The sequence below is a fragment of the Trachypithecus francoisi genome, unplaced genomic scaffold (assembly GCF_009764315.1).
Source record: "Trachypithecus francoisi isolate TF-2019V2 unplaced genomic scaffold, Tfra_2.0 Lachesis_group3, whole genome shotgun sequence".
In the NCBI taxonomy this organism is placed as follows: domain Eukaryota; kingdom Metazoa; phylum Chordata; class Mammalia; order Primates; family Cercopithecidae; genus Trachypithecus; species Trachypithecus francoisi.
The window spans coordinates 84,765,307-84,783,231 of record NW_022681468.1 but is presented as its reverse complement, the minus strand read 5'-3'; the positions used below and the strand labels follow the sequence as shown (position 1 = coordinate 84,783,231).

Below are 17,925 nucleotides of genomic sequence, written 5' to 3'. Positions count from 1 at the left end.
CCAAGCTCCAGGGGGCGATAGGCCAGCGCCTGACTCGCTGCAGCCCCACGGCGCTCCTTCCAATGAGCAGAGAGTAACGCACGTCCTTGCGGAAGTGACGGCAGTTCGGAGACCAGTGGGGGCGGTGGGAGCGATAAGGGTCTGAGACGGTGGGAACGGTTGTGTGAAGATGGAGGTAGGAACCTGATAGCCAAGAAGGCTGGCGAGAGAACGCGGCCGACCGGGTTGACGCAGAGACGGGAAGCCGGGTGGAGAGGCGACTGACGGGAGAGGAGAGAGAGCGGGGTTTGGGGAGTGTTGTCAGAATGTCGGGGTCAGAAGCCATCGCTCCAAGCTAATTCCCTGCTCCCCCTAACTTATCCCCGCGGCTTTCTTTTGGTTTCCAGTTTCCCGGAGGAAATGACAATTACCTGACTATCACAGGGCCTTCGCACCCCTTCCTGTCAGGGGCCGAGGTGAGCACGAGCTGCCGACGCCGCGGGGGGAGGGCCTGAGGCAGCGGTGGGGTAGGGTGGTGGGGAGGAGAGCACGGACTCCAGGGACGGGGGCTGGGAACCAAGGGCCGCAATTGGTATTTAGAGAAAAGTGGCAGCTGCTTCTAGAGCCTATGGGGACTATCTGGGGAAGTCTTGGGAAGTTGCTGTCATCAGAAAAGCAAGCTATTGGAAAGAGATAATCTATTTAAAGAGGAATGTGATTCTGGATTAGAATACAGAGTGAAATTGTCTCCTTTCTCTGGGGAGAAATAACTACAGTGATCTTAAAGGATCGCAGTGGGAAGAAAATTTTTCACCAGCTGAAGAAATTGGGGTGAGGGGAGGAGCTTACCTAGCAGAGGGTTGACCGTGGAACAGAATGTGTTCATTCCTGGAACGAACTCTGTTGAAGGGGTCTTTTTAAATTTGTTTCATTTATATTACCTACTGGTTTTGTTTTGTTTTGAGACAGAGTCTCGCTTTGTCGCCCATGCTGGAGTGCTGTGGTGCGATCTCGGCTCACTGCAACCTCCGCCTCCCGGGTTCAAGCGATTCTCTTGCCTCCGCCTCCTGAGTAGCTGGGATTACAGGCGTGCGCCACGACGCCCGCTAATTTTTGTATATTTAGTAGAGATATAGTTTCACCATATTGGCCAGGCTGGTCTCAAACTCCTGACCTCAGGTGATCCACCCTCCTCGGCTTCCCAAAGTGCTGGGATTACAGGCCTGAGCCACTGCGCCTAGCCTAAATTTACTACTTTAATAAAAAGTTTGTGGTTACCTTTACCTACACGGTGTCAGCTGGTTTTGCTAATGCCGGGAAGAAAGGAAATAACTGCTAGAGAACATAAAAAGAGTTGAGGAGGATATGTGTTTCAGTTTGTCTGTGACTCAGACGTTGGGCACATTACTTCATTATTATGTATGTCACAGTTTCCCCAACTGTCAAACAGCTGTAATAATAGCTTCTTATGCTGTTTTATAGTAGAAGTAAAGGTTGTGATGAAACCCTAAAATATTTGTTTAAAAAATCTGGTTGAGCCGGGCACAGTGGCTAACGCCTGTAATCCCAGCACTTTGGGAGGCCGAGGCAGGTGGATTACCTGAGGTTGGGAGTTCAAGACCAGCCTGACCAACATGGAGAAACCCCGTCTCTACTAAAAATACAAAATTAGCCGGGATGGTGGTGCATGCCTGTAATCCCAGCTACTCGGGAGGCTGAGGCAGGAGAATCGCTTGATCCCGGGAGGCGGAGGTTGCGGTGAGCCGAGATCGCGCCATTGCACTCCAGCCTGGGCAAAAAGAGGGAAACTCTGTCTCAAAAAAAAAAAAAAAAAATTCTGGTTGAAATATTGTCATAATATAGATATGTATCACTTGTTTAGGAGAAGCAAAAGAGAATGGTGGAACAGACAAAAATTTCTGTATTTGAGAAACTGAAGTCTTGAACCACCTGCCATTTTTTGAGGATTTTAAAATTTATTTTCAAAAGTGGTGTGGACCATTTGCATCAGTTTTTTGTACCAAGAATTGTCAGTGGCTGTCGCATGCGCTTATCCTATAATCCTAACGTTTTCATGGATGAAAATGGGGTTGACAAGGGGTAGTTGCTAGTTTAACTTTTTTTTCTTTCTTTTTTTTGGGGGTGGGGAGGAGGTGACAGTCTCCCTGTGGCCCAGGCTGCAGTGCAGTGGCACGATCTTGGCTCACTGCGGCCTCTACCTCCTGGGCTGAAGTGATTCTTCTGCCTCAGCCTCCCAAGTAGCTGGGAGTACAGGTGTGTGCCACCACACCCAGCTAATTTTTTTTCTTTCTTTTTTTTGTATTTTAGTAGAGATGGGGTTTCACCATGTTCCCCAGGCTGGTCTTGAACTCCTGGCCTCAAGTGATCTGTCCGCCTCCCAAAGTGCTAGGATTACAGGCATGAGCCACCATGCCCGGCGCCAGTTTAACTTTTTTGTTGCTTTATTAGTCTCATAAGCAGGGTAAGTGTGAATCTAATATGTGGCAAACTTTGAAATGATATAAAACCTAAATCTGGACCCAGCACAGTGGCTCATGCCAGTAATCCCAACTGTTTGGGAGGCTGAGGCGGGAGAATTGCTTGAGCCCAAGAGTTCTAGACCAGGTTGGGCAACGTGATCAAACTCCATCTCTATAAAAAATAATAACAATTAATTTTAAAAAAACAGCTGAGGCCAGGCGTGGTGGCTCATGCCTGTAATCCCAGCACTTTGGGAGGCCAAGGTGGGCGGATCACGAGGTCAGGAGTTCAAGACCAGCCGGACCGACATGTGAAACCCCATCTCTACCAAAAATACAAAAATCAGCCAGGCGTGGTAGTGCTCACCTGTAATCCCAGCTACTCAGGAGGCTGAGGCAGGAGAATCACTTGAACCCAGGAGGCAGAGTTTGCAGTGAGCCAGGATCGCACCATTGTACTCCAGCTTGGGTGAACAAGTGGGACTCCGTCTCAAAACAAAAACAGCTAAAATGTGCTTGGTGCTTTGCACTCTCAGTTGCCAGTTTCTTCGAATGAGATCTCCATTTTGAAATTTCATTATTTAGGGCCGGGCGCGGTGGCTCAAGCCTGTAATCCCAGCACTTTGGGAGGCCGAGACGGGCGGATCACGAGGTCAGGAGATCGAGACCATCCTGGCTAACACGGTGAAACCCCGTCTCTACTAAAAAATACAAAAACTAGCCGGGCGAGGTAGCGGGCACCTGTAGTCCCAGCTACTCCGGGAGGCTGAGGCAGGAGAATGGCGTGAACCCGGGAGGAGGAGCTTGCAGTGAGCTGAGATCCGGCCACTGCACTCCAGCCTGGGCGACAGAGCAAGACTCCGTCTCAAAAAAAAAAAAAAAAAAGAAATTTCATTATTTGAGTGTTGCAAATCTCACATTGGACTTATCTGCATGAAATTCCCAATTTCTCCTCAATCAGGTCTCCACAGTTTAAATTTTGTTATTTAGAGTGTTATAAATTTGACTTTGGCCTCATTCATGTGAAAGTGCATTTTAAAATTAAATACAAGTAGCTTTCAAGTTTACCCATGGTTCTTAATTCTCTACCCCGTTTATGAAATTGAACAATCAAGAGGTAACCACATAAAAAAAGTGGTCCCTTTTTGTTTTTGCTTTTGTTTTTGATAGAGACAGCATCTCACCATGTTGTCCAGGCTGGTCTCAAATTCCTAGGCTCAAGCAATCCTCCCACCTCAGCCTCCCAAAGTGCTAGGATTATAGGTGTGAGCCATCATGCCTGGCCCGAAGTGGTTCCTTTTTACGTCAAGAAACCTCCCATGAAGAATCATGGTGTATAGTGAAGAAAAGTAAATGTAAAGTATTAATAAGTAATATTATAATGAAAAAGAAAGAAACTTTCCAGGTTTCAGTCTGTCCTTTGTTTTTGTTTTTGGGACTTAAGAAATCTTATTTTATTTTGCCAAGAAGCTGATAGCTAAGTTTTAGGCTCAATTTCAGTAGCTTCCTTTTGCGTAAGGCTCCTGTCATTGTTAACAGTTCTCCATTTTCTCATTACAACTTCTACACCTTTCCTCTCCCTTGGAAGTGGTGGTAATGGTTGTTTTATAACTTATTTTAATGGGGTTATGGTTTTATTGTGAGCCATCCCAAATAGATCTTAGAAGTAGGTAAAGGTAATATTAAAAAAAATTCTTTTTACAAGAGAAGAAATTTTTAGAGTTTGCTGACCCTCCCCCAAAAAAGTAGTTGCCCATAAAAAGTACTAAACATTTAAAAAATGAATAATTGGTCTCCACTGTAATTAGGAACTTCTTTTCATCAAAAAACATGATTTCATAACAAACAGGCATTCCACAGACTGGGAGAAGATATTTACAATACATATATCTAACTCATATTCAGAATATATCAGGGCCAGGCGCGGTGGTTCAAGCCTGTAATCCCAGCACTTTGGGAGGCCGAGATGGGTGGATCACGAGGTCAGGAGATGGAGACCACCCTGGCTAACACGGTGAAACCCCGTCTCTACTAAAAATACAAAAAAAAATTAGCCAGGCGAGGTGGCGGGCACCTGTAGTCCCAGCTACTCGGGAGGCTGAGGCGGGAGAATGGCGTAAACCCGGGAGGTGGAGCTGCAGTGAGCTGAGATCCGGCCACTGCACTCTAGCCTGGGCGGCAGAGCGAGACTCCGTCTCAAAAAAAAAAAAAAAAAAAAAAGAAGAATATATCAAGTATTTCTGCAGAGTAAAAGAAAGAATCCAATTTAAAAGGAAGCAGTTTTTTCTTCCTCTTCCGGGGACATTGTCTGCAGGCACTCAGAATGGTCCAGCGTTTGACATACCGACGTAGGCTTTCCTACAATACAGCCTCTAACAAAACTAGGCTGTCCCGAACCCCTGGTAATAGAATTGTTTACCTTTATACCAAGAAGGTTGGGAAAGCACCAAAATCTGCATGTGGTGTGTGCCCAGGCAGACTTCGAGGGGTTCGTGCTGTAAGACCTAAAGTTCTTATGAGATTGTCCAAAACAAAGAAACATGTCAGCAGGGCCTATGGTGGTTCCATGTGTGCTAAATGTGTTCGTGACAGGATCAAGCGTGCTTTCCTTATCGAGGAGCAGAAAATCGTTGTGAAAGTGTTGAAGGCACAAGCACGGAGTCAGAAAGTTAAATTAAAAAAATGAAACTTTTTGAGTAATAAAAATGAAAAGACGGCCGGGCGCGGTGGCTCAAGCCTGTAATCCCAGCACTTTGGGAGGTCGAGACGGGCGGATCACGAGGTCAGGAGATCGAGACCATCTTGGCTAATACAGTGAAACTCTGTCTCTACTTAAAAATACAAAAAACTAGCCGGGCGACGAGGCGGGCGCCTGTAGTCCCAGCTACTCGGGAGGCTGAGGCAGGAGAATGGCGTAAACCCGGGAGGCGGAGCTTGCAGTGAGCTGAGATCCGGCCACTGCACTCCAGCCTGGGTGGCAGAGCAAGACTCCGTCTCAAAAAAAAAAAAAAAAAAAATGAAAAGACTTGCAAAAAATAAATAATAAAAGGAAGCAAAGGTCAGGCGTGGTGGCTCGTGCCTGTAATCCCAGCACTTTGGAGGTCGAGACGGGCGGATCACGAGGTCAGGAGATCGAGACCATCTTGGCTAATACAGTGAAACTCTGTCTCTACTTAAAAATACAAAAAACTAGCCGGGCGACGAGGCGGGCGCCTGTAGTCCCAGCTACTCGGGAGGCTGAGGCAGGAGAATGGCGTAAACCCGGGAGGCGGAGCTTGCAGTGAGCTGAGATCCGGCCACTGCACTCCAGCCTGGGTGGCAGAGCAAGACTCCGTCTCAAAAAAAAAAAAAAAAAAAAAATGAAAAGACTTGCAAAAAATAAATAAATAAAAGGAAGCAAAGGTCAGGCGTGGTGGCTCGTGCCTGTAATCCCAGCACTTTGGGAGGCTGAGGTGAGTGGATCACCTGAGGTCTGGAGTTCAAGACCAGCCTGAGCGACATGGAGAAACCCTGTCTCTACTAAAAATACAAAATAAGCCGGGCGTGGCAGCGCGTGCCTGTAATCCCAGCTACTCGGGAGGCTGAGGCAGGAGAATCACTTGAACCTGGGAGGTGGAAGTTGTGGTGAGCTGAGATTGCACCATTGCACTCCAGCCTGGGCAACAAGAGCAAAACTCCGTCTGAAAAAAATAAAAGGAGGCAAAAGATTTGAACAGTCACTTCGCAAAAGAAGATGTCCAAATTGCCAGTAAGAGTTGGCAAGGATGTGGATAACTCTTTTTTGTTTTGTTTTGTTTTGTTTTGTTTTGTTTGAGACAGTCTTGCTCTGTCGCCTAGGCTGCAGTGCGGTGGCGAGATCTCGACTCACTGCAACCTCCACCTCCCACGTTGAAGCAACTCTTGTGCCTCAGCCTCCTGAGTAGCTGGGTTTACAGGAATGCACCACCACACCTGGCTAATTTTTTTAGTGTTTTTGGTAGAGACTGGTTTTCACGATGTTGACCAAGTTGCTCTCAAACTCCTGACCTCAAGTGATCCACTTGCCTCAGCCTCCCAAAGTGCTGGGGTTATAGCTGTGAGCCACCTTGCCCAGTAGATGTGGATAACTTAATTATTGCTAGTGAGAGTGTAAATTAATTGAGCCATTGGAAAACTAGCAGTACCTACTAAAGATAAACATGCCCCCCTAACCTGTGACCAGGTAAATTCCACTCCATGATATGTACGCAACAGAAATGATTGCATATGTTCACCAAAAACATATTCACAACAACTTTATTCTTAATAGCTTAACCCTGAAAACAACCCAGATGTCTATCAACAGAAAAAAATGGTGTATTTGTGAAAAGGAATACTACACAGAAATAAAAAATGAAATTATAAATGAAGTTGGATAATCTAAACAATGTATTGTTGAGTAGAAGACAGACATAAAAGAGTAGATACTATATTCTTTTTTTTTTTTTTTTTGAGACAGAGTCACTTTGTCGCCCAGGCTGGAGTGCAGTGACTGGATCTCAGCTCACTGCAAGCTCCACCTCCCGGGTTTACGCCATTCTCCTGCCTCAGCCTCCCGAGTAGCTGGGACTACAGGCGCCCACCACCTCGCCTGGCTAGTTTTTTGTATTTTTTAGTAGAAACAGGGTTTCACCGTGTTAGCCAGGATGGTCTCGATCTCCTGACCTCATGATCCGCCCGTCTTGGCCTCCCAAAGTGCTGGAATTACAGGCTTGAGCCACCGCGCCCGGCCTTTTTCTTTTTTTCTTTTTTTTGAGATGGAGTCTCACTCTGTCACCCAGGCTGGGATGCCGTGGTTCAGCCTTGGCTCACTGCAACCTCCGCCTCCTGGGTTTAAGCAATTCTCCTACCTAAGCCTCATGAGTAGCTCGGACTACAGGTGCCCGCCACCATGCCCAGCTAATTTTTGTATTTTTAGTAGAGACAGGGTTTCACCTTGTTGGCCAGGCCAGTCTTGATCTCCTGACCTTGTGATCCACTCGCCTCCTCTTCCCAAAGTGCTGGGATTACAGGCATGAGCCACGGCGCCCGGCTAGTTCATATTTTTAAATGAGGGTCAAGAATAGGCAAAACTGAGCTATCAAAATAGTGATACCTGTTGGGAAGGGAAGGAAGTATTCACTGGAAAGGGGCACAAGGAAATGTTCTGCATCTTTTATCTGGATAGTGATTACTTGGATGTTTGCATATCTAAAAAATCCGTTAAGCTATACACTTAAAATTTATGTACCTTACATTAAGTTATATACCAATGAAATAAGAAATAGTAATAATTTCAAAAGAGTAGCAGTCCAGAGATAGCATTGCCTGAGATGGAAAGTTCTATGATCTGAAGGCAATTTAATCTTTCTGTTTCTGTTTTTCAGATTGGCTCTAATATAGTGGTATTATGCTTAGAGCACATTGGGGAAATAATTAGGCCTAAAGGTACCTATCCTTCGGTAGGAAAAGTAACTGTAGCATGAGAACTAGTTCATTATTTCAGGCTGAACAGGCAAAATTTTCACTACTACATCAGTTTTTAAGAACAGTTATTTAAATGATCCATAGTACCAATGTATTGTTGAATAAATAGGTGTTGGATTAAAATAAATTTCTCTAAAATGAATATATAATAAGCTAAAGAAATAGATTGTATGTTTTGGTATCAGAGAATGAAAAAAGGGAGGGAAATGGTATTTTTGATTTTTTGGTTCTCTTGATATTTAAGCATCTTTGCTTATAAACTGTAATTCCCAAACCAGCCCCTCCCTCAGAAAGGCCCAGGAATTGAACAGAGGAGGAAAGGAAAGCTAAGTTAGAAGGTAACTGTATATCATGTTCCTGTTTTCTCTTTCTGTGTCCAAACCATTTCTTTTTAATATTTGCTACAGTTTTAGCTTTGTTTTATATTTAACAGTCTAGAATGTGATCTCTTTATGTAATCCACTAAAATAAAATAAGTTTAGATATTCATTTTTGGATTTTACTGATCATTTGTAGTGAAAGAGATTTTAGTGAATCTCTATTTTTATTATAGCATGTGGTTTACCCTTCTGTATCCTTTTTTTTTTTAACCCTCTGTATTCTTGATAATTGCAGTTATCTTACTATTCATACTTAAAGGAAGAAATAAAACAGAACCCAGAAAACTACCGTGAAAGCCATAAGTACTGAATAACAAAGCTTTTCCACATCCCAAGGGGTGGTGTATAGAAAGAATGCCTTGTCGATCCTACATAATGGAATCTCTCCATATCTATATATATATATATTTTTTTTAATCATTGCCCAGTTCATTTTGTGTAGGCATGTCTAATTTTTTAATGTACAATGAGAACATTCCAGATGGTTTATGAGGGGTAGTCACTTGTGGAACACTGGTCCCTTGTTTTCGATATGAATTTTTATCCTTTTGGGGTTCTCATTAACGAATAGTATCATTCTTTATATTCTGACAAAGTTGCTGTTTTGTTGTGGTAAGCAGAAAAGGGTAGGCATCTTTGCTTTAAAAAGCAATCTGTATCTTAAAAATTTTGGAAACTACCGTTTTACTATTAGTCTAGTACAGTAAATGTTTCCCTTGATCCATGTTCCTATAACTTTTTTTTTTTTTTGGTATGAGAATTTGGTAATAATCTTTGTACCTTCTACCTTAAAACTGCTCATGTAAACCTAAACTGAAATATCAGAAAGAGTCATGGACTGGAAGTTAAGAACTTCCACACAATAACAAAAATTATGGGCCAGACACAGTGGCTCACACTTGTATTCCTAGAACTTTGGGAGGCCAAGGTGGGAAGATCACTTGAGCCCAAGAGTTCAAGGTTGCAGTGAGTGATGATGGAGCCATGCACTCAGCCTGGGCGACAGGGTAAGACCCTGTCTCAAAATTAGGAAACAACAAAACAACATACATACATACATGATTTGTATACTACTGAGAAAAGTTCAGTTCTTGGGGAAAGTTTCAGTTTTTCCCATCAAGAACTTCCTGATATTTTTTGTTACTTTTGTGTGTGTGTGCGTGTGAGACAGTCTTGCTCTGTCATCCAGGCTGGAGTGCAGTGGTGTGATCTTGGCTCACTGCAGCCTCCAACTCCCGGGTTCAAGTGATTCTCGTGCTTCAGCCACCCAGGTAGCTGGGATTACAGGTGTGCACCACCACACCCAGCTAATTTTTGTATTTTTAGTAGAGATGGGGTTTTCCACGTTGGCCAGGCTGGTCCCGAACTCCCGACTTCAAGTGATCCACCCTCCTTGGCTTCCCAAGGTACTGGGATTACAGGTGTGAGCCACCACTCCCCACTGAGAACTGCGTGTTCTTATGCTCCGCATGCTACTTATGTCTCAGACAAGGACCAAATTTTTTACCATACCAAGTAAAATAGTAAGGAGAAGGAAAATATAGAAATGAAACTATGTATCTTTTTGTCTTTTAGGAAATTTTTACAAATGTAATTCACAGAGATTGGGCATTTCGCAGGCATACTTTTTTCTCCCTAGTTTCTGCTAGCTGGAAATTTTCTTTCTAGCAATGTCTTTTTTTTTTTTTGAGACGGAGTCTCGCTCTGTCACCCAGACTGGGGTGCAGTGGCGTGATCTCGGCTCACTGCAACCTCTGCCTCCTGGATTCAAGTTATTCTCCTGCCTCAGCCTCCTGAGGTAGCTGGCATTTCAGGTACCCGCCACCACGCCATGCTAATTTTTGTATTTTTAGTAAAGATGGATGTTCACCATTTTGGCCAGGCTGGTCTCGAACTCTTGACCTCAAGTGGTCCACCTGCCTCGGCCTCCCAAAGTGCTGAGATTATAGGTGTGAGCCACCGCACCTGGCCTTTTTTTCTCTCTTTTTTCTTCTTTCTTTCTTTATTTTTCTTTTTTTTTTTCTTTTAGACATGGTCTTGGTCTGTCACCCAGGCTGGAGTGCAGTGATGCAGTCTTGGCTCACTGCAACCTCCAGCTCCTGAGTTCGAGTGATCCTCATGCCTCAGCCTCTCGAGCACCTGGGATTACAGGTGTGTGCCACCATGCCTGACTAATTTTTGTTCTTTTAGTAGTAGAGATGGGTTTCACTGTGTTGGCCAGGCGGGTCTCGAACTCCTGGTCTCGTGTGATCCACCCACCTGGGCCTCCCAAAGTGCTGGGATTGCAGGTGTGAGCCACTGCTCCCAGCCTAATGTCTTCATTAAACCAGAATTGGCGGCTGGGCGCTGTGGCTCATGCTTGTAATCCCAACAGTTTGGGAGGCCAAGGCAGGGTGATGGCTTGAGTCCAGGAGTTCAAGACCAGTCTGGGCAATATGGCCAGACCCAATCTCTACAAAAAAATACAAAAATTAACCTGGCGTCGTGGCCAGGCGGGGTGGCTCATGCCTGTAATCTCAGCACTTTGGGAGGCCGAGGACAGCAGATCACCTGAGGTCAGGAGTTCAAGACCAGCCTGACCAACATGAAGAAATCCCGTCTCTACTAAAAATACACAATTAGCCAGGCATGGTGGCACATGCCTGTAATCCCAGCTACTAGGGAGGCTGAGGCAGGAGAATCGCTTGAACCTGGGAGGCAGTGGTTGTGGTGAGCCGAGTTCATGCCATTGCACTCCAGCCTGGGCAAAAAGAGTGAAACTCTGTCTCAAAAAAAAAAAAAATTAGCCTGGTGTGGTGGTATGTACCTATAGTATCAGTTACTTGGGAGGCTGAGGTGGGAGAATCACTTGAACCTGGGAGGCAGAGATTGCAGTGAGCAAGATTGCACCACTGCACTTTATCATGGGTGACAAAGGAGACTCTATCTCAAAAAAAAAAATAAAACTACCAAGCGCGGTGGCCGGTGCCTGTAATCCCAGCACTTTGGGAGACTGAGGTGAGCGAATCACAAAGTCAAGAGATCAAGACCATCCTGGCCAACATGGTGAAAGCCTGTCTCTATTAAAAAATACAGAAATAGGCCGGGCGCGGTGGCTCAAGCCTGTAATCCCAGCACTTTGGGAGGCCGAGACGGGCGGATCACGAGGTCAGGAGATCGAGACCATCCTGGCTAACACGGTGAAACCCCGTCTCTACTAAAAATACAAAAACTAGCCGGGCGAGGTGGCGGGCGCCTATAGTCCCAGCTACTCGGGAGGCTGAGGCAGGAGAATGGCGTAAACCCGGGAGGCGGAGCTTGTAGTGAGCTGAGATCTGGCCACTGCGCTCCAGCCTGGGCGACAGAGCGAGACTCCGTCTCAAAAAAAAAAAAAAAAATACAGAAATTAGCTAGGCATGGTGGCACACACCTGTAGTAGTCCTAGCTACTTGGGAGGCTGAGGCAGGAGAATTGCTTGAACCCGGGAGGCAGAGGTTGTAGTGAGCCAAAATCGTGCCACTGCACTCCAGCCTGGGCTACAGAGCAAGACTCCATCTCAAAAAAAAAAAAAAAAAAGAACAGAAATGGTCATAATAGAAGAACCTTTCAGGATCTAGAGGAACCGTGAGGTCTGTGAGCCCAACACTTTGGAGACCGAGGCAATAGGATCACTTGAGCCCAGGAGTTCGAGACTAGCCTGGGCAACACAGGGAGAGCTTGTCTCTACAAAAAAATATTAAAATTAGCTGGTATGGCAGCACATGCCTGTAGTCCCAACTACTTGGGAGGCTGTGGCTGGAGGCTTGCTTGAGCCCAGGAATTACAGACCAGCTTTGGTGACAGAGCAAGACCCCATCTCAGAAAAAAAAAAAAAAAAAAAAAAAAAACCTTTAGGAACTCTTATTTAAAGAATGCATTGTTCAATTACAAAAAAAAAGTGGTACCAATTGAATTTGATCTGAATCAGTTTATATTTACTATGCTATGTGTTAGATTGATAGAATTTTAAGTTTCTAAAATTCCAATTATCTGTGATAATCGGTTGGTGTAGGGGGCAAAGGAATCATTATTAGGATATTATTCATAACAATGGTTAATGATGGTTATTAAGCCATTATATGTATCAGGCAATGTGCTAAGCTTTTATGCATGAAATCTCACTTATCCTGATAATAACCATATAAGGGGATTACCATTGTAATTCCCGTTTTACAGATGAAGAAAACTTGTTCAAGGTCTTGTACCCAGGTCTCTCTGATAGCAGTCTCTTGCTATTATTTATAATTGCCTATTGTTGCAAATGCCACCAGTTAGATTTTGGTGTCAAAACAGAACCATAGCACTTAACATATCTTAGATCATATCTTGGTCTGTTAGCTGCATGAGTGGTGGCCTCATTCAGAAGAGAAAGTATGTATTATTATTGACCTAGTTGGACTCAGAGGAAGAGATTGGGTCTTTAGCCAGCTGGAGTAATCCTTTTCCTCTCTTAGAGAGAAGCTTATTCAACAAGACTAGCATTTTTGGCATTGTTGAGGTGTTCTGAAAATCGTATACAAATGGGAATCTTTTTTTTTTTTTTTTTTTTGAGGCGGAGTCTTGCTCTGTCGCCCAGGCTGGAGTGCAGTGGCCGGATCTCAGCTCACTGCAAGCTCCGCCTCCCGGGTTCACGCTATTCTCCTGCCTCAGCCTCCAGAGTAGCTGGGACTACAGGCGCCCGCCACCTCGCCCGGCTAGTTTTTTTTGTATTTTTTAGTAGAGACGGGGTTTCACCGTGTTAGCCAGGATGGTCTGGATCTCCTGACCTCGTGATCCGCCCGTCTCGGCCTCCCAAAGTGCTGGGATTACAGGCTTGAGCCACCGCGCCCGGCCACAAATGGGAATCTTGGTCGGGCGCGGTGGCTCACGCCTGTAATCCCAGCACTTTGGGAGGCCAGGGCGGGTGGATCACGAGGTCAGGAGATCGAGACCATCCTGGCTAACATGGTGAAACTCCGTCTCTACTAAAAATACAAAAAAATTAGCCGGGCGTGGTATTGGGTGCCTGTAGTCCCAGCTACATGGGAAGCTGAGGCTGGAGAATGGCCTGAACCCGGGAGGCGGAGCTTTCAGTGAGCGGAGATCACGCCACTGCATTCCAGCCTGGGCGACAGAGCGAGACTCCGTCTCAAAAAAAAAAAAAAAAAATTATAATTTCTAAAGTGGAGAAGAAATAGGAAACGCTAAGTGCAAATATTTTAGAGGGGGATAAAGTTTCCATGACAGTACATTTTAGCATCTGTTTGAAAGGAACCTAAAACAACAAAGTACAATTGGCTGGCTGACAGCAAATTTCTGTGGCCTAACAGTTTAGTTGTAATAATTGTGAAATAACTGCTCTGGTAGAATCTTTAGAGAGATTTCAAGGATCATAGTAAGCAGGTTATAAAGGCTGTATCCTAAGTAATGGTACTGGAAGAATTTTTCATTAGAACAATAGGCATAATTTAGGACAAAAGAGTGGTAATGGTAGAAAAGATAAAAGAATTGAAAATTGTGACTGATGTTAGCAGCCTTGAATGCACCAAGTGACCAAGGGTATCAGAAGAGAGATTGGTAAAAATAATAGATTGTAAGAAATTGATTCACTTTGGGAGGCCGAGACGGGCGGATCACGAGGTCAGGAGATCGAGACCATCCTGGCTAACATGGTGAAACCCCGTCTCTACTAAAAAATACAAAAATCTAGCCGGGCGAGGTGGCAGGCGCCTGTAGTCCCAGCTACTCGGGAGGCTGAGGCAGGAGAATGGCGTAAACCCGGGAGGCGGAGCTTGCAGTGAGCTGAGATCCGGCCACTGCACTCCAGCCCAGGCGACAGAGCTAGACTCCGTCTCAAAAAAAAAAAAAAGAAATTGATTATAAAATAGGATCCTAAGCAGAAAAAATGTACCCTGAGAATCTCTAGTACCCCATTATGTTCTTCACTTAGTAGTATGCCATTTCTCCTCTTTTCACTAATTCTTTTCCCCCTTTTTTCCCTACAGACATTCCATACACCAAGCTTGGGTGATGAGGAATTTGAAATCCCACCTATCTCCTTGGATTCTGATCCCTCATTGGCTGTCTCAGATGTGGTTGGCCACTTTGATGACCTGGCAGACCCTTCCTCTTCACAGGATGGCAGTTTTTCAGCCCAATATGGGGTCCAGACATTGGACATGCCTGTGGGCATGACCCATGGCTTGATGGAGCAGGGCGGGGGGCTCCTGAGTGGGGGCTTGACCATGGTAAGGGGCAAGACATTGTCAGGCTTACCCCAGCTAACAGGCGTGGCATTAGGGGAGACAAAAGTTACTCTATTCCCTACTACACTTGGGTATTACTTGTGTGTCTTCTTGTGGCTAAAGGCTCACCAACAAAGACAATTTCACCTGAATAAATGAAATTTACCATGTAGGTAGATTTTACTTGAAAAATAATTTAAAATTGTACAATGTCTGGTTAGAAAATTATTGTGGTTTTTGGGAAAGTGTTTCTGCTTTTATTATGACCTTCTCATCCTAGGATTCAAATTTGAATGTGATAGCTGGCACGTGGAGGGATTTATTAAAAAATGGTCTGAATCATGTTGAGAAGCCAGCAGATCAGAGCTTTTTTAAAAAAAAAAGATCTGAGTCAAATATAGCATTGTAGATTACTATGTAATATAAATCAGTATGTTGGGCTTCCGGCACATCAAACCAGTAGCACATCTTCACACTCTATATTTGATGCCAAACTTCTGTAATATTGGCCTATTTATGCTGACTGCCTGTGTATTATAATTTTAAAAGCTAATATTTTGGGAGGGTACAGACAGGAAGTTTTTCTTTACTCAATGTGTTGTCCCTACCTATAGATTACTGAATAAGTTCATAGCTCTTTAACTTGTCCAACAGTATGACTTCTCTGATTATTTTTAGTTCTTTTGAGTGCAAAGAAGTAAATTCATTAATTTCTGTACTTTTTTAAAAAGCTTAAGTTTTTATTTTCATTTTTGAAGACAATTTATTTTATGTTTTGTATTTTAAAGTTTTTTTTTTTTTTTTTTTGTTTTTGAGATGGAGTCTCGCTCTGTCGCCCAGGCTGGAGTGCAGTGGCCGGATCTCAGCTCACTGCAACCTCCGCCTCCCGGGTTTACGCCATTCTCCCGCCTCAGCCTCCCGAATAGCGGGGACTACAGGTGCCCGCCACCTCGCCCGGCTAGTTTTTTGTATTTTTTAGTAGAGACGGGGTTTTACCGTGTTAGCCAGGATGGTCTCGATCTCCTGACCTTGTGATCTGCCCGTCTCGGCCTCCCAAAGTGCTGGGATTACAGGCTTGAGCCACCACGCCTGGCCATGTTTTGTATTTTAAATGATACAATCTGGGTAGGCAGGGAATTTATAAGCTATCTTAAATTTAGGGGGGAAAAGTGGTGTTTTTTTATTTAGTGTTTAATTAGTCCTTCTGCTTCTCTCAGGACTTGGACCACTCTATAGGAACTCAGTATAGTGCCAATCCACCTGTTACAATTGATGTACCAATGACAGACATGACATCTGGCTTGATGGGGCATAGCCAGTTGACCACCATTGATCAGTCAGAACTGAGTTCCCAACTGGGTTTGAGCTTAGGGGGTGGCACCATCCTACCACCTGCCCAGTCACCTGAAGATCGTCTTTCAACCACCCCTTCACCTACTAGTTCACTTCACGAGGATGGTGTTGAGGATTTCCGGAGGGTGAGGCATTCCCTGCCAAAATCAATTCTGCTGTGATATTCTGGGGTAAAATTCTTGGGATACAGAGCTTAATCAGTATTCTTTAGCCTTGCCATGCTATCTCCTCTGCTCTTTTCTGGGTATGGGGTTCCACCTCCCAATTTCCAGTTTATAATTCTCTCAATCCCTATTCTTACTGGTTCTCCATACTTGACCAGTGTCTTTTAATGCTATTTCCATGATTTTTAGCATTTCTGAAAATTCCATACATGTGGCTAGTTTCCAGACATAATACTTGTCATCATCCATTGTGTAATTCTTTTTCTGTCTTACAGCAACTTCCCAGCCAGAAGACAGTGGTGGTGGAAGCAGGGAAAAAGCAGAAGGCCCCAAAGAAGAGAAAAAAGAAAGATCCTAATGAACCTCAGAAACCAGTTTCAGCATATGCTTTATTCTTTCGTGATACACAGGCTGCCATCAAGGGACAGAATCCTAATGCCACTTTTGGTGAGGTTTCAAAAATTGTGGCCTCCATGTGGGATAGTCTTGGAGAGGAGCAAAAACAGGTGAGCAAATGTTCAGGAACTAGTGAATGTTCCAGAAGTTTTTAAAGAGATAAAAATAGAGGTTTTGTTTTTTCTTACATGTCCTTATCTAATATCAGCTGTTAATGACACTTAAATATCATCCTTTGTCTTAGAAGTTGCAGCCATACACTGACTCCAGAAAACCTATTTAAATTTTTTTTTTTTTTCTTTTGAGACAGAGTCTCGCTCTGTCGTCCAGGCTGGAGTGCCAGTGGCGCGATCTTAGTTCACTGCAAGCTCCGCCTCCTGGGTTCACGCCACTCTTCTGCCTAAGCCTCCCAAGTAGCTGGGACTACAGGTGCCCACCACCACACCGGGCTAATTTTGTTTTTGTATTTTTAGTAGAGATGGGGTTTCACCGTGTTAGCCAGAGTGGTCTCGATCTCGTGATCTCACAATCCGCCCATCTCGGTCTCCCAAAGTGCTGGGATTACAGGCTTGAGCCACCACGCCCAGCCCCAAAAATATCTTAAATAATGTGTGGAAGAAGTTCTGGTAGGGCCAAGCCCTTTCATCTTAAATTGCACACTTCTGCTTAGTGACAGTGAAGGGCCAAGGGCTAATCACAAGGATAGATGAGTGAAACCCTCTAGTTTGTTCTTGGCTTTTGTTGTGCTGTTTGGTAGGTAGTATTTAGCTTTACCTCCTAAACCCACGCAGTAATAATTTTACTGTAAGAATTTAAGAATAAACCCTGGCACGGTGGCTCACGCCTGTAATCCCAGCACTTTGGGAGACCGAGGCAGACAGATCACTTGAGGTAAGGAGTTCAAGACCAGCCTGGCCAACATGGTAAAACCCCATCTCTACTAAAAATACCAAATTAGCCAGGCGTGCTGGTGGCTGCCTGTAGTCCCAGCTACTCAGGAGTCTGAGGTAGAACTGCTTGAACCCGGGAGGTGTAGGTTACAGTGAGTTGGGATTGGGCCACCTGGGGGACAAGAGAGAGGGTGAAACTCCATCTCAAAAAAAAAATTTTTTTTTAATGTGATAAGAGGGCCAGGCCCAGTGGCTCACACCTGTAATCCCAGCCCTTTGGGAGGCCGAGGAGGGCAGATTACTTGAGGTCAGGAGTTCAAGACCAGCCTGGCCATCATGGTGAAACCTTGTCTACTAAAAATCCAAAACAAGTCAGGCATGGTGGTGCACACCTGTAATCCCAGCTACTTGGGAGGCTAAGACAGGAGAATCGCTTGAACCCAGGAGTCTAAATCCAAAAAAGAAAAAAATTCAAAAAAAGGCCAGGTGCGGTGGCCTGGGAGGCAGAGCTTGCAGCGAGCCAAGATCGTGCCACTGCACTCCAGCCTGGGCAACAG

General features: G+C 44.7%; 2 protein-coding genes across 2 annotated transcripts in view; both read left to right on the top strand.

Moving 5' to 3' along the window:
- The first annotated feature begins 45 nt into the window (after window positions 1-45).
- The window catches only part of TOX4 (TOX high mobility group box family member 4), a 25,038-nt gene continuing 7,158 nt past the window's right edge, over window positions 46-17,925 (top strand). The window contains exons 1-5 of the mRNA XM_033188650.1: window positions 46-175; window positions 387-455; window positions 14,326-14,568; window positions 15,783-16,043; window positions 16,358-16,588. Of these exons, the coding sequence (XP_033044541.1) occupies window positions 170-175; window positions 387-455; window positions 14,326-14,568; window positions 15,783-16,043; window positions 16,358-16,588 (810 nt within the window). The 5' untranslated portion in view covers window positions 46-169. The remainder of the gene's footprint in view (window positions 176-386; window positions 456-14,325; window positions 14,569-15,782; window positions 16,044-16,357; window positions 16,589-17,925) is intronic.
- Window positions 4,736-5,177, top strand: LOC117070049 (60S ribosomal protein L34-like). Its single transcript, XM_033188658.1, has one exon. The coding sequence runs from the start codon at window positions 4,783-4,785 to the stop codon at window positions 5,143-5,145; it is 363 nt and encodes a 120-aa protein (XP_033044549.1). The 5' UTR covers window positions 4,736-4,782; the 3' UTR covers window positions 5,146-5,177.